Source organism: Rana temporaria, chromosome 4 (assembly GCF_905171775.1).
Source record: "Rana temporaria chromosome 4, aRanTem1.1, whole genome shotgun sequence".
In the NCBI taxonomy this organism is placed as follows: domain Eukaryota; kingdom Metazoa; phylum Chordata; class Amphibia; order Anura; family Ranidae; genus Rana; species Rana temporaria.
The window spans coordinates 365,829,033-365,842,010 of NC_053492.1; the positions used below are offsets into that span (position 1 = coordinate 365,829,033).

At 43.9% G+C, this 12,978-nt stretch overlaps 1 protein-coding gene across 1 annotated transcript in view; it reads left to right on the forward strand.

Annotated features, from left to right (window-relative positions):
- ACAT2 (acetyl-CoA acetyltransferase 2) overlaps positions 1-12,978 on the forward strand; it is a 41,955-nt gene that overhangs the window by 6,081 nt on the left and 22,896 nt on the right. Inside the window, exons 2-3 of the mRNA XM_040350914.1 lie at positions 4,841-4,975; positions 6,444-6,625. Of these exons, the coding sequence (XP_040206848.1) occupies positions 4,841-4,975; positions 6,444-6,625 (317 nt within the window). The remainder of the gene's footprint in view (positions 1-4,840; positions 4,976-6,443; positions 6,626-12,978) is intronic.

Here is a 12,978-nt window from a genome sequence, read left to right on the forward strand (position 1 = left end):
CTGTTTTTATTCATTCTATCAGGTTGAGGTCAGGACCCTGCGCAGGCCAGTCATGTTCCTCCACCCCAAACTCTCTCATCCTTGTCTTTCTGGCCATTGCTTTTTGCACTGATCCAAATCATTTGGTGAAGGAGGATTATGGTGTGGGGTTGTTTTTCAGGGGTTGGGCTTGGCCTCTTGGTTTCAGTGAAGGGAACTCTTATGCCCCATACAGACGGTCATTTTTTGTGATGAAAAAAAAAATGACGTTTGAAGTGATGAAAAAAAACGACATTTTTGAAACTTCATTTTCAAAAACGATGGAGCATACACACCATCATTTTGAAAAATGATGAACAAAGTGACGGCACTCTAAAGGGGAAGTTCTATTCGCCTTGAGGCTGCTTTTAGCTGGTTACTTGTTAGTAAAAGACGATTCGTGCTTTTTTGTCTGTTACAGCCTGAATGTGCTTACTCCATTATGAATGGTAGTTTTACCTCCCGTCTCAAAACTTGCTTCTGGGCATGTGCGGGTTTAAAAACGTCGTTTTGCCCACACACTATCATTTTCATTGACACAAAAAATGACATTTTGAAAAACGACACAAAAAATTCGAGCATGTTCGAATTTTTTTTTTGTCATTTTTCAGAAGACATAAAATGACATTTTGCCCACACACGATCATTTTAATTGACATTTTTAAAAATATCATTTTATTTCATCACAAAAAATGACCGTCTGTACGCGGCATTAAGGCGTCAGCATATCAAGACGTTTTGGTCAATTTCATGCTCCCAACTTTGTGGGAAGAGTCTGGGGATGGTCCCTTCCTGTTCCAACATGACTGCCCACCAGTGCACAAACAAGGCCCATAAAGACATGGTTGAGCGAGATTGGGGTGGAGGAACTTGAGTGGTCCTGACCTCAACCCGATAGAACACCTTTGGGATGAATTGGAGCGGAGACTGTGAGCCAGACCTTCTCGTCCAAATCAGTGCCTGACTTCATAAATACGCTTCTGGAAGAATGGTCAAACTTTCCCATAGACACACTCCTAAACCTTGTGGACAGCCTTCCCAGAAGAGTTGAAGCAAAAACAAAAGTCCCATATATACACTCCAATTTATGATGTGAGATCAACCAAAATAAAAGAGGGTTGAAGTGCAGCTGCACCAATAGAAGTGTCAGCTCTGCAGCCAAGTCCTATATACTGCTATGAATATTGTGCACCTTCCCCTCCCTTTAGATTGTAAGCTCCATGAGCAGGGCCCTCCAATCCTTCTGTATTGTAATCGTACTATCCCCATTTATATTGTAAACTGTTGGCACTATAATATATACAGGTACTGTATAATAAAAATAATAGAAGTTAAAATCTTCTCAGTACCCCAATAAACCTCAAACTCTTCACCAAAAAAGGGACCAACCGTGTGCTCACCACCAAAGACCCCCTATAGGCGTCTTTTCACCTTATCTCATGAATCCTAATAAATGGAGGTCATGCATATAGTGTCAGACAGTCTTTAAATGTCTCCTCCAGTATATATACCCATACGAAAGGAAAAAGGCAAATAGTGTAGACCGGTAGATAATATTTATTATAAATAAAAAAAAAAAAAATGCCACTCTCACACACTCACAATAGAATAGGTAAAAAACACAAGAATCATCCACAAACCGAGCTTGAGCAAAATGGCATCCTCTTCTCGCTCAGCGTGATGACGCCATTGCACGTCTGATGCGTTGCGCCAATCCTGTGTTTTCTAAAAAGCGTTCGGCTGTGCTTACACAACCTGTCACAAACAGGGCTGTCTTAATAGCATCATGGGCCCCTGGGCAAAGTAATGCTCTGGGGCCCCTACAATGATGACAGTGCCGGTAAACGGACATCAAGTAGGTAGGAGGCAGACTGCCTTCCCTGTGTATTTATCACTCTCAGTGCCATCATGGGGGCAGTGCGGGCTTAAAGCGGAGCTCCACCCTAAAGTGGAACTGACGCTGATCGGAACCCGCCCCCCCCTCCGGTGTCACATTTGACACCTTTCAGGGGGAGGGGGGTGCAGATACCTGTCTAAAGACAGGTATTTGCACCCACTTCCGGCCACACGTCACAGGCAAAAGACGGGTTTTTCCTGACTTCCCGTCTGTCCCCCGTTGTGTGCTGGGAACACTCGGCTCCCAGCACACAGCGTGTGAGCCAATCGGCGGGCGCAGCGCGACTCGCGCATGTGCCGTAGGGAACCGGGTAGTGAAGCCGGAGCGCTTCACTTCCTGGTTCCCTCACTGAGGATGGCGGGGGGAGCAGCAGAGAGACGAGCGATCGCTTGTACTCTGCTGCGGACGGCGCTGGACTCCAGGACAGGTAAGTGTCCTAATATTAAAAGTCAGCAGCTGCAGTATTTGTAGGTGCTGGCTTTTAATATTTTTTTTTACTGGCACATCCGCTTTAAGGACTAGCTGCTTTGGGGAAAGTGCAGGGCCCCCCCCCCATGCAGCGGGGGCCCCTGTGCAGTGCCCAGGTGTGCCCTCTCATTAAGACAGCCCTGGTCACAAATTTGGTTTATAAAGCTGCCAGCTGGAACATTTCTGGCGGTCAAACTTTAGTTTTATCTTTGTACTTCTGTACACTTCTGATGTTTTTAATAGATTACCCGCGTAAGTAATACCAATTTTGCGATGCTGGTTTAAATGATTTGTACCTAGTGTCCCCCCAATGATGGTGTCGGGTTTTTCCTTTTTCCTCTTATTTTTTATATGGCGCTGTTGCTTTTGTACAGTTTTGTAAAGCTGAACGCTAGAATTCATTTGTATTGCCATACACCATAAAATCTGATTGATCTCCTTTAGATCCACCATCAACTATGTAGTACAAAAGCTTGCCTGATTTGGATACTACATATTTGTGGTAAAGCTAAAGGAGATTTCACAACAAGATTATACAATGTATGGCTAGCTTTACATTGGCACAGCTTGGCACCATGTAAGTCTCATACCTGATGGGCCACTGGGGAAGCTGAGAATCCGACCCCTTTCACACTGGGGTGCTTTTTAGGTGTTTTAGTGCTAAAAATAGCGCCTGTAAAGTGGCTCTCAAGTCACCCCAGTGTGAAAGTCCACGTGCTTTCACACTGGGGCGGTGCTCTTGCAGGAAAGGAAAAAAAGTCCAGAAAGCAGTATCTTTGGAGCGGTGTATACACTGCCCCATCCCAGTGAAATGAATGGGCAGTGCTGTCGAAGCGCCTGCAAAGCAGGTGCTAGTAACCCTTTCCTTGGCTGCTAGCGGGGGGTTAAGTGTCCCGCTAGTGACCGAAAAGCGCAGCTATAGCAGCGGTAAAGCGACACTAAATCAATCGGTGCTTTACCGCTAATGCGCGCACTGCCCAGTGTGAAAGGGGTCTAACTGTAATAGTCAGTAGGTCATTCACATGGTGTTATATTTTTTTCCAGTGAATAAAAGGCATTCTTTGATTTAAATAAAGTAGAGAGGAGGAGCGGTGACATTGCAATTTTCACCATGAGAAAATGGCTTGTATTCACTGGAAAAAAAAATGTAGTAATGGTGGCAGTGCAAAGTGAGTGACTCCCACCATTTGGTCAGTGTGCACTGTCAGTAAACCAGTGGCATTAAACCTCAGGAATGAAATATGAACAAAGCATATCCATTTATAGTGTGTACTTGTCTCATTTAAGAGACTAAGGGCCTGATCCACAAAAACCGTGCGTAACTTAACTTTTGACATTTAAGTTACACCGCCGCAAAATCTCTACCTAAGTGCCCGATCCACAAAGCACTTACTTAGAAATTTTGAGCGGTGTAACTTAAATCCGTCCGGCGCAAGGCGTTCCTAATCTAATGGGGCGAGTCCCATTTAAATTAGGCGCGCTCCCATGCTGGACGTACTGCGCATGCTCTTGACGTTATTTTCCCGACGTGCTTTGCGCGGTTTTACGTTACGCCGAGTTTTGTGAATCGCGCCGGGTAAAAAAAGTTGCATCGGGAAAAAAAGAGATGCGGCGGGGGAAAAAAAATGTCAAAAAAAATTTGACAGCGTCGCGGGAAAGAAGGGTCTACTTTTACATGGTGAACTAACTTTACACTTTGTAAAAGCAGCCCTAATTTTGCGACGGCAAACTAATACTTACGGAGAAAAAACGAAGCGTAAAAGCTTTGTGGATCTCCGTAAGTGCTAATTTGCATACCCGACGCTGGATTTCGACGAGAAATGCCCCCAGCGGCAGCTGCGGTACTGCATCCTAAGATCCGACAGTGTAAGTCCCTTACACATGTCGGATCTTCTGCCTATATATGAGAAACTGATTCTGTGGATCAGTTACATAGATAGAAACAGGGATACGACGGCGTATCAGTAGATACGCCGGCGTATCCCTTTTGTGGATCAGGCCCTAAATGTCCAAGAAACTGATAGCCTCATCTCTGTTCCTGTATGCTGTATAAAGAGGGCAGGGGGGCTTTCCTCCAAATAGCTCTCAGAGCGGTGTGTAATTTCATCTCTTCACCCCCCCCCCTTTTTTCTGACGGCTTAGAAAAGCTTTATAAATTCTGCACTTTGGATGAAGAGAAGACTGCAGATGAACAGGTACAACTTATGAAGGAGAATTTGTGAGTTCTCTGTCTATCACCTGAAGCCAGTCACTGCAATGGGTATATGTAATTGTTTACAACCACTTTAAGCCAACACACTCTCATGCATGCAATAGCAGGTAGTAATGCATCGTGACAGATCACTTTAATGAGCCTTAAATGTTATCTGTAACCACATTCGTCCTTATCCCTTGTGATTTGACTAATGATCATTATGCAGTTCTTAGTTCTGTTTTTACATATTTCCTCTCTGTTAGGTTCATTTAATGGAGCCCTGTCCACTCTGCCGGTTCAAACCCTGGGCACCGTAGTGATCGGTGAAGTTCTGAAGAGAGCTGACATTAAACCAGATGAAATCTCTGAAGTTATATTTGGACATGTGTTGACATCAGGTAATCTACTTTGTCTAATGTTCTATTTAGAATGTATCCAATTTCTTGCATTTCCCTAGTGTCTAGAGCAGGGGTCTCACACTGGCGGCTCTCTAGCTGTTGCAAAACTACAAGTCCCATGAGGCATTTCAAGGCTGACAGTTACAAGCATGACTCCCTCAGGCAGAGGCACGATGGGACTTGTAGTTTCGGCAACAGCTGGAGGGCCGCCAGTTTGAGACCCCTAGTCTAGAGAGGAAACATTTTATGCAATACCTTAGGCTAGCAAAACATTGTCTGGAAATGAAAAAACAAACTCTCCAACCGAACCCTGGATTGCAGTAAAAAACTGACAAGGGGTGTGACCCGTTGCTGCTCTATGGAAAAAAAACAAAAACGGACATGCCCTTTAAAGTGGATGTAAACTTTTTTTTTTTTTTTTTTATGTCACAATGTAGAGAATACGATTTCCTATGATCTGTGCCCAGTCTTGCCACACAGAATTAATCCAGCGCTGAGCAATCCTTTTTTTTTATTGTTCAGTGAAATAAAACAGACTTCCAGATAAAGACCAAAGTCCTTGCTTGAGTGACAGGTTATTTACATATCTCGTGCACTAGCTTGCAGACATGCATAGCTTCTTGTCTATGTATATTCTGATGGCTGTTTACACTGAACTGTGGATCATCCCATATTTTGAAAACATTTAATGAAAACACAGGAAAGACAGCCAATCCTGGGAGAGCTGGAGAGGAGAGGAGGAGAGGGGAGGGGGATGTGAATTGTGCACTTTACAGAAGCTGTGCATGTCTGCAAGCTAGTGCACGAGATATGTAAATAACCTGTCACTCAAGCAAAGACTTTGGTCTTTATCTGGAAGTCTGTTTTATTTCACTGAACAATAAAAGAGGATTGCTCAGCGCTGGATTAACTCTGTGCGGCAAGACTGGGCACAGGTGATAGGAAATCTTATTCTCTACATTGTGATATCAAAAAAATAAATACAAATTTTGGGTTTACATTCACTTTAATTACTGCATGCTACCTCTGTTTGGCTTTATTGCACTACTGAAACCTTGAACGATCTGTATTGCAGATCCCTATTCCATGTACTTTACAGTTGTGCCATCACCACTATTGGTGACTTCACTAGTAAGGTGCATGGGGTGGGGTCAGTGCCAGATACCAGGCACAGAGTATCCAAGGTTTTTGGGGGTACAATGGTGATGTACATGGGTTTGGATGTGGCATTCAGAAACCTGCATATTTATAGGGAAATTAAAAACCTTTAAAAAAATGTCTACATTTCCTTTAGTCCACACCGTTGTAGACAAATGACAGTTTGGTAGACCTACATAAATATTGTATTGGCAATATAGACAAATGGGCTCATTATTTAGATATGCCTGAATTTGATAATATTTGATCTTTTTAGTTACAACCATTTTGTCCCTGCTTCTGTATGTTCTTATTTTCCTGTGTCTTGCAGGTACTGGGCAAAACCCAACTCGCCAGGCTGCTGTAGGAGCCACAATTCCTTACTCTGTTCCTGCATGGAGCTGCCAGATGATCTGTGGTTCAGGCCTAAAGGCAGTAAGCCTTGGAGCTCAGTCCATACTGACTGGGGAGTCTGATATTGTGGTTGCCGGTGGTATGGAGAACATGAGTCAGGTATGAAGGTTCTCCATGATGAAATTGGGATTTTTATATATAGAAGTAATCTACTTCTATAAAAGTTTCTGCTTTCCACCCTGACATGGAGACATTTCATAAGCTTATTGAGAAGAGTGAACAATTTTGATTAAAGGATAAGTTCACCTTCGGGAACATGTTACATGTTCCTGGGCGCAACATTTAGAGGGTCGAGAAATGAGTCCCGCCCCGGTGCCATTCTGAGTGTGCTGAGGGTTAAAGGAAGAGATGGGCAGGACTGTGAAGAGCGGATTAGGGGAAGTAGGAGGGGTAGGCCACCTATTTCCCTCTACCACCTGCCTCCCCCTCCTGACAGCCACCCATGGCCAGACGGTGCAGGCGCTGAAGAAGGCAGGTAGGAGGTGACCCTGGAAGGTGAGGATCCTAGGCACTGACCCCTCCCTCAAACCAGGACTCCGGGAGTGCTAAAAGTCCATGGGTTAGGGGGCGCAAATTACTTGCCTTGCCCCGGACACTGACAACCCACCCACTAGTCAGCCCATTCACTGTTGGCACCAAGCATGAGCAACTCCTATTGCCCCATGGCCCTAACATGCAGTTCTGGGCGCCGCGCAGCTAATTTTAACCTCTAAAAACAAAAATAAAATTTTATCTCTGCTGCTCACCCACAGCAGAGCAAATTACCGTATTTATTGGCATATAACACGCACCCTAACTTTAACCACTTGACCACTGGGCACTTAAACCCCCTTAATAACCAGACCAATTTTCAGCTTTTGGTGCTCTCACATTTTGAATGACAATTACTCAGACATACAACACTGTCCCCCAAATGAAATTTTTGTCCTTTTTTTCCCACAAATGGAGCTTTCTTTTGGTGGTATTTAATCACCGTTGGGTTTTTTATTTTTTGTGCTATAAAAGAAAAAAACTGAAAATTCTGTAAAAAAATGAATTTTTCTTCTTTTCTGTTATAAAATTTAGCAAATTTGTAATTTTTCTTCATAAATTTTGGCCAGAATTTATACTGCTACATATCTTTGGTAAAAATAATTACAAATTGGTGGATATTATTTGGTCTTTGTTATAGCGTCCACAAGCTATGGTGCCAATATCTGAGTATTGCACGGGGGTGTTGCAGAGTATTGCGCAGGGGGTGTTGCAGAGTATTGCGCAGGGGGGTATTGCGCAGGGGGGTATTGCAGAGTATTGCACAGGAGGGTATTGCGCCGGGGGGTATTGCAGAGTATTGCACAGGGGGTTTTGCAGAGTATTGCACAGGGTATTGCTGGATCTGTGACTGCAATAGTCACAGATCCAGCCCATAGCGCTGCTGACACGCGCTGCTGACACCCGCTCTCTCCTCCTCACATTGTACCGATTGGTACAGAGAGAGGAGGGAGGAACTGGCGTCATTAAATGACGCTGGTTTGTTTACATGTGATCGCTCCATTGGACGGAGCGTTCACGTGGTAAACAGCTGCTATCAGTGGCAATAAAACGCAGGCACAGTTTATCCTCTGTTATCAGGGTAAAAAATGAGTGTTATACGCCAATAAATACAGTATTATTTTTTCTTTCTCCCATACCAGCGCCTCCATGTATTCTCCGCCCCTTTCCCCCTTTGGATCCACTGCTGCTATGCAGAAAGATTCTCCAACCCTCCTCTTTCATTTAGCATTAGCCAATTTGTGCGCAACGTCTTCTCCCTGCAGTGCTGGAGACAAGCAGGGAGGTGAGCAGAGTTTAGCTCACACAGAAAATAAAGCTTTGTTAGTTTAAAAAATAAATAAAAAATGGCTCCTAACTTTTTTAGCTGGCTCCTAGCTCTATATCTGTTAAAAAAAATGTTTATGCCAAAAAAGTGATATTAAACACTTCAGCCCCAGAAGATTTGGCTGCCCATTTTTTGCGATACGGCACTGCGTCGCTTTAACTGATAATTGCGTGGACATGCAACGCTGTACCCAAACAAAATTGACGTCCTTTTTTTCCCCCACAAATAGAGCTTTCATTTGGTGGTATTTGATCACCTCTATGTTTTTTTTATTGTTTGCGCTATAAACAAAAGCAGAGCGACAAGTTTGAAAAAAAAAACCACAATCTTTTACCTTTTGCTATAATAAATATCCCATTTTTTTTTAAAAACTAACACATTTTGTCCTCAGTTTAGGCCAATATGTATTCTTCTACATATTTTTGGTAAACAAATCGCAATAAGCGTATATTGATTGGTTTGCGCAAAAGTTATAGCGTCTACAAAATAATATTATTATTATTATTTTTTTACTAGTAATGGCGGCGATCTGCGTTTTTTATCGTGACTGCGACATTACGGAGGACACATCGGACACATTTTTGGGATCATTGGCATTTATACAGCGATCAGTGCTAAAAAAATGCACTGATTACTCTAAAAATGTCACTGGCATTGAAGGGGTTAACACCAGGGGGCCATCAAGAGGTTAAATGTGTTCCCTAATGTGTGTTCTAACTGAAGGGGGGATGGGACTGACTAGGGGAAGAGATTGAGCGATGTTCATACATTGTATGAACACACGATCAATCTTTGCCCCTGAGAGAACCGGGACGTGTGTGTGTGTGTGTGTGTGTGTGTGTGTTTACACACACACACATACATACATCACCGTTCTCATTCTGTAATTAGCAATCGCGGGTGCCGGCGGTCGCGCATCAGCTCCGGGGACACGCTTCTGGCCCACGCGATGTCAAAGGCGTCTTAAAGAGCCAACATACAGCTATGACGGCTCGCGCAGGGGGGCCAGCCTGCCGCAGTATAACTGCGGCGGCTGGTCCGGAAGCAGTTAAAGGCAATTTTTTTATTAACCACTTAAGACCCGGACCATTAGGCAGCTAAAGGACCTTGCCCCTTTTTGTGATTCGGCACTGCGTCGCTTTAACTGACGATTGTGCGGTCGTGCGACGTGGCTCCCAAATAAAATTGGCATTCTTTTTTTAGAACTTTCTTTTGGTGGTATTTGATCACCTCTGCGGTTTTAATTTTATGCGCTATAAACAAAAATAGAGCAACATTTTTGAAAAAAAATCAATATTTTTTACTTTTTGTTATAATAAATATCCCCCAAAAAGATATAAAAAAACTTTTTTTTTCCTCAGTTTAGGCCGATACGTATTCTTCTACCTATTTTTGGTAAAAAAAAATCGCAATAAGCGCTTAACGATTGGTTTGCGCAAAATTTATAGCGTTTACAAAGTAGGGGATAGTTTTATGGCATTTTTATTAATATATATTTTTTTTACTACTAATGGCAGCGATCAGCGTTTTTTTTTGTGACTGCAACATTATGGCGGACACATCGGACAATTTTGACACATTTTTGGGACCATTGTCATTTAAAATGCATTGTTTACTGTGAAAATGACAATTGCAGTTTAGGAGTTAACCCCTACAGCGACCCCCTAGTGGTTATGTGTGACCTCATATATGTTTCTAACTGTAGGGGGGCAGGGCTGGACTTGTGACGTCATTGATCGTCTTTCCCTATATCAGGGAACAGACGATCCGTGACACTGCCACTGCCACTGTGAAGAACGGGGAAGGTGTGTTTACACACACCTCTCCCAGTTCTTCTGCTCCTGTGACCGATTGCGAGACACCGGCGGCAATCAGGTTCGCGGGTCTCGCGGTCACGGAGCTTCGGACCCACGGCTGGGCACTTAAAGGGGACGTACCTGTGCTCAGCCGTGCCATTCTGACGACATATATGTGCAGGAGGCGGTCCTTAAGTGGTTAAATAACACGTCGTGCTTACCTGGTCTGCGAAGTGGTTTTGCACAGAGCAGCCCTGATCATCCTTTTCCCGGGTCCACTGCCGGTGCTCCTGGCTCCTCTGCCCTGCCAAGTGCCCCCAGAGCAAACAGCCGCTGCTCTGCATGTCCATTCAGACATGGAGCTGAAGCTCAGCCCTGTCCCCTCTCTCTTCTCATTGGCTCACTGGCTCATTCAGTCAATGAGGAGGGAAGAGTCCTCGGAGAGCCTGGGGCTCAGGTAAGTATTTGGGGATCTGCTGCAGAAAACAACTTCAGCCTTTAGAGCCACTAATATTATTTTGTAGCCGAACAGTGCTTATGTGGGCTCCCTTGAAATTAGAGAGGTTTGCAGGCTTCTGGATTTTTAATAACTCGATATCTCTGCATAGCTTTTCACATATTTGAAAATATTTAAATGTTTGAGGTTGCAGTAAGTGGCCATACACCAATAAGCCATAACTTTGACCTCTCACCTAATATTGAGTAGATCCCCTTTTGCTGCTAAAACAGCCCTGACCTGTCAAGGCATAGACTCCACTAGACCTCTTAAGGCCGAGCTGTAAGTAGCAGATCCTTGAAGTCCTGTTAGTTGAGAGGGGAGGCCTCCATGGATTAGAATTCTTTTATCAGCACATCCCACAGATGCTTGATTGGATTGAGATCTGGAGAATTTGGAAGTCTACTTAAAGCGGGAGTTCACCTATAAATGTTTTTTTACCCTTAGATGGATGCACATTTAGTCTAGGGGAATCGGCTAGTTGTTTTGAAATCCGAGCAGTACTTACCGTTATAGAGGGCGATCTTCTCTGCCGCTTCTGGGTATGGTCTTCGGGACTGGGCGTTCCTTCTTGATTGACAGTCTTCCGACAGGCTTCCGACGGTCGCATCCATCGCGTCACGAGTAGCCGAAAGAAGCCGAACGTCGGTGCGGCTCTATACTGCGCCTGCGCACCGACGTTCGGCTACTTTCGGAAAATCGTGACGTGATGGATGCGACCGTCGGAAGCCTTTCGGAAGACTGTCAATCAAGAAGGAACGCCCAGTCCCGCAGCCCATACCCGGAAGCGGCGGAGAAGATCGCTCTCTAAAAAGGTAAGTACAGCTTCGATTTTAAAACAACTAGCCGATTCCCCTAGACTAAATGATCATCCATCTAAGGGTAAAAATAGCAATTTCCCGGTGAACCTCCACTTTAATACTTCAAACCTGTTGTTTAGTTCCTCAAACCATTCTCAAACCATTTTTGCAGTGTGGCAGGGGGAATTAACCTGCTGAAAGAAGCCACTTCCATTAGGGAAAATGGTTTCCTTGAAGGGGGTGTACTAGCTCATCAACAATGTAGGTGGTGCATGTCAAAGTAAAAGCCACATGAATGGCAGGACCAAGGTTTCCCAGCAGAACATTACCCAAAGCATCACACTGCCTCCCCTGGCTTTACTTATTCCCAAATGGCATCCTGGTGCCATTTCTTCCCCAGGTAAGTGACACGCATGCACCCAGCCATCCACATGATTTAAAAGAAAACGTGATTCATCTGACCAGGCCACCTTTCTTCCATTGCTTCACGTTCTAAAGCTCAAGTGCCCATTGTAGATGCTTTTGGCTGTGAATACGAATCGGCGTGGCCACCCAGATGGGTCAGCCTAATACACAACAAAATACGATGGCAATTTTTTTCTGCTTGCAACGCATCAACTTGTGCCCAATGTTTCCCACTGTCTTTCAGATGTCATTGTAACGACATAATCAATGTTATTTACTTAACCTGTCAGTGGTCGTAAACTTATGGCTGATCCATGTAAACCTTGACCTTTATCTAGAAGTCTTTCTAATCTAATCTTTCGCCACAACTGGCCTTTGTGAAGGCTATTTTGCAATATGCACTCATACAAGTGGAAAAGGTCACAAACGCACTCGTACAACAAGGATGACACAACATTTTTGATTGAAACTTTTCTTTAATGCCCTGTAAAAGCTGTTATGCCGCATACACACGATCATTCTTCGAGTTGTAAAAAATTACATTTTTTTTTAATGTCATTAAAAACGATGGTGTGTGGGCTTCAGAGCATATTTCAGGTTCTGAAAACGGGGCAAAAAAAATTCGAACATGCTCTATTTTTTCACGACATTTTAAATTAAATGGTTGTGTGTGGGCTAAAACGACGTGAAAAATCGCCGCATTCTCAGAAGCAATTTATGAGACGGGAGCGCTTGTTCTGGTAAAACTACCGTTCATAATGGAGTAAGCACATTCATCACGCTGTAACAGACAGAAAAGCGCGAATCGTCTTTTACTAACATAAAATTAGCTTAAAGCAGCCCAAAGGGTGGCGTCATCCGCATGGAACTTCCCCTTTATAGTGCCGTCGTACGTGTTGTACGTCACCGCGCTTTGCTTGAGCATTTTTTTTTCCACAATCGTGTGTAGGCAAGGCCGTTTTAATGATCAAGGTAAAAAAACTTTTTTTCTAGAGCCTGAAAAACATTGTTTTTTACAACCCAAAAAATTATCGTGTGTACGCGGCATCGGTTCTAGGAAAAAAAATGGGACATTATTAGCCTCATTAGGCCTCAGG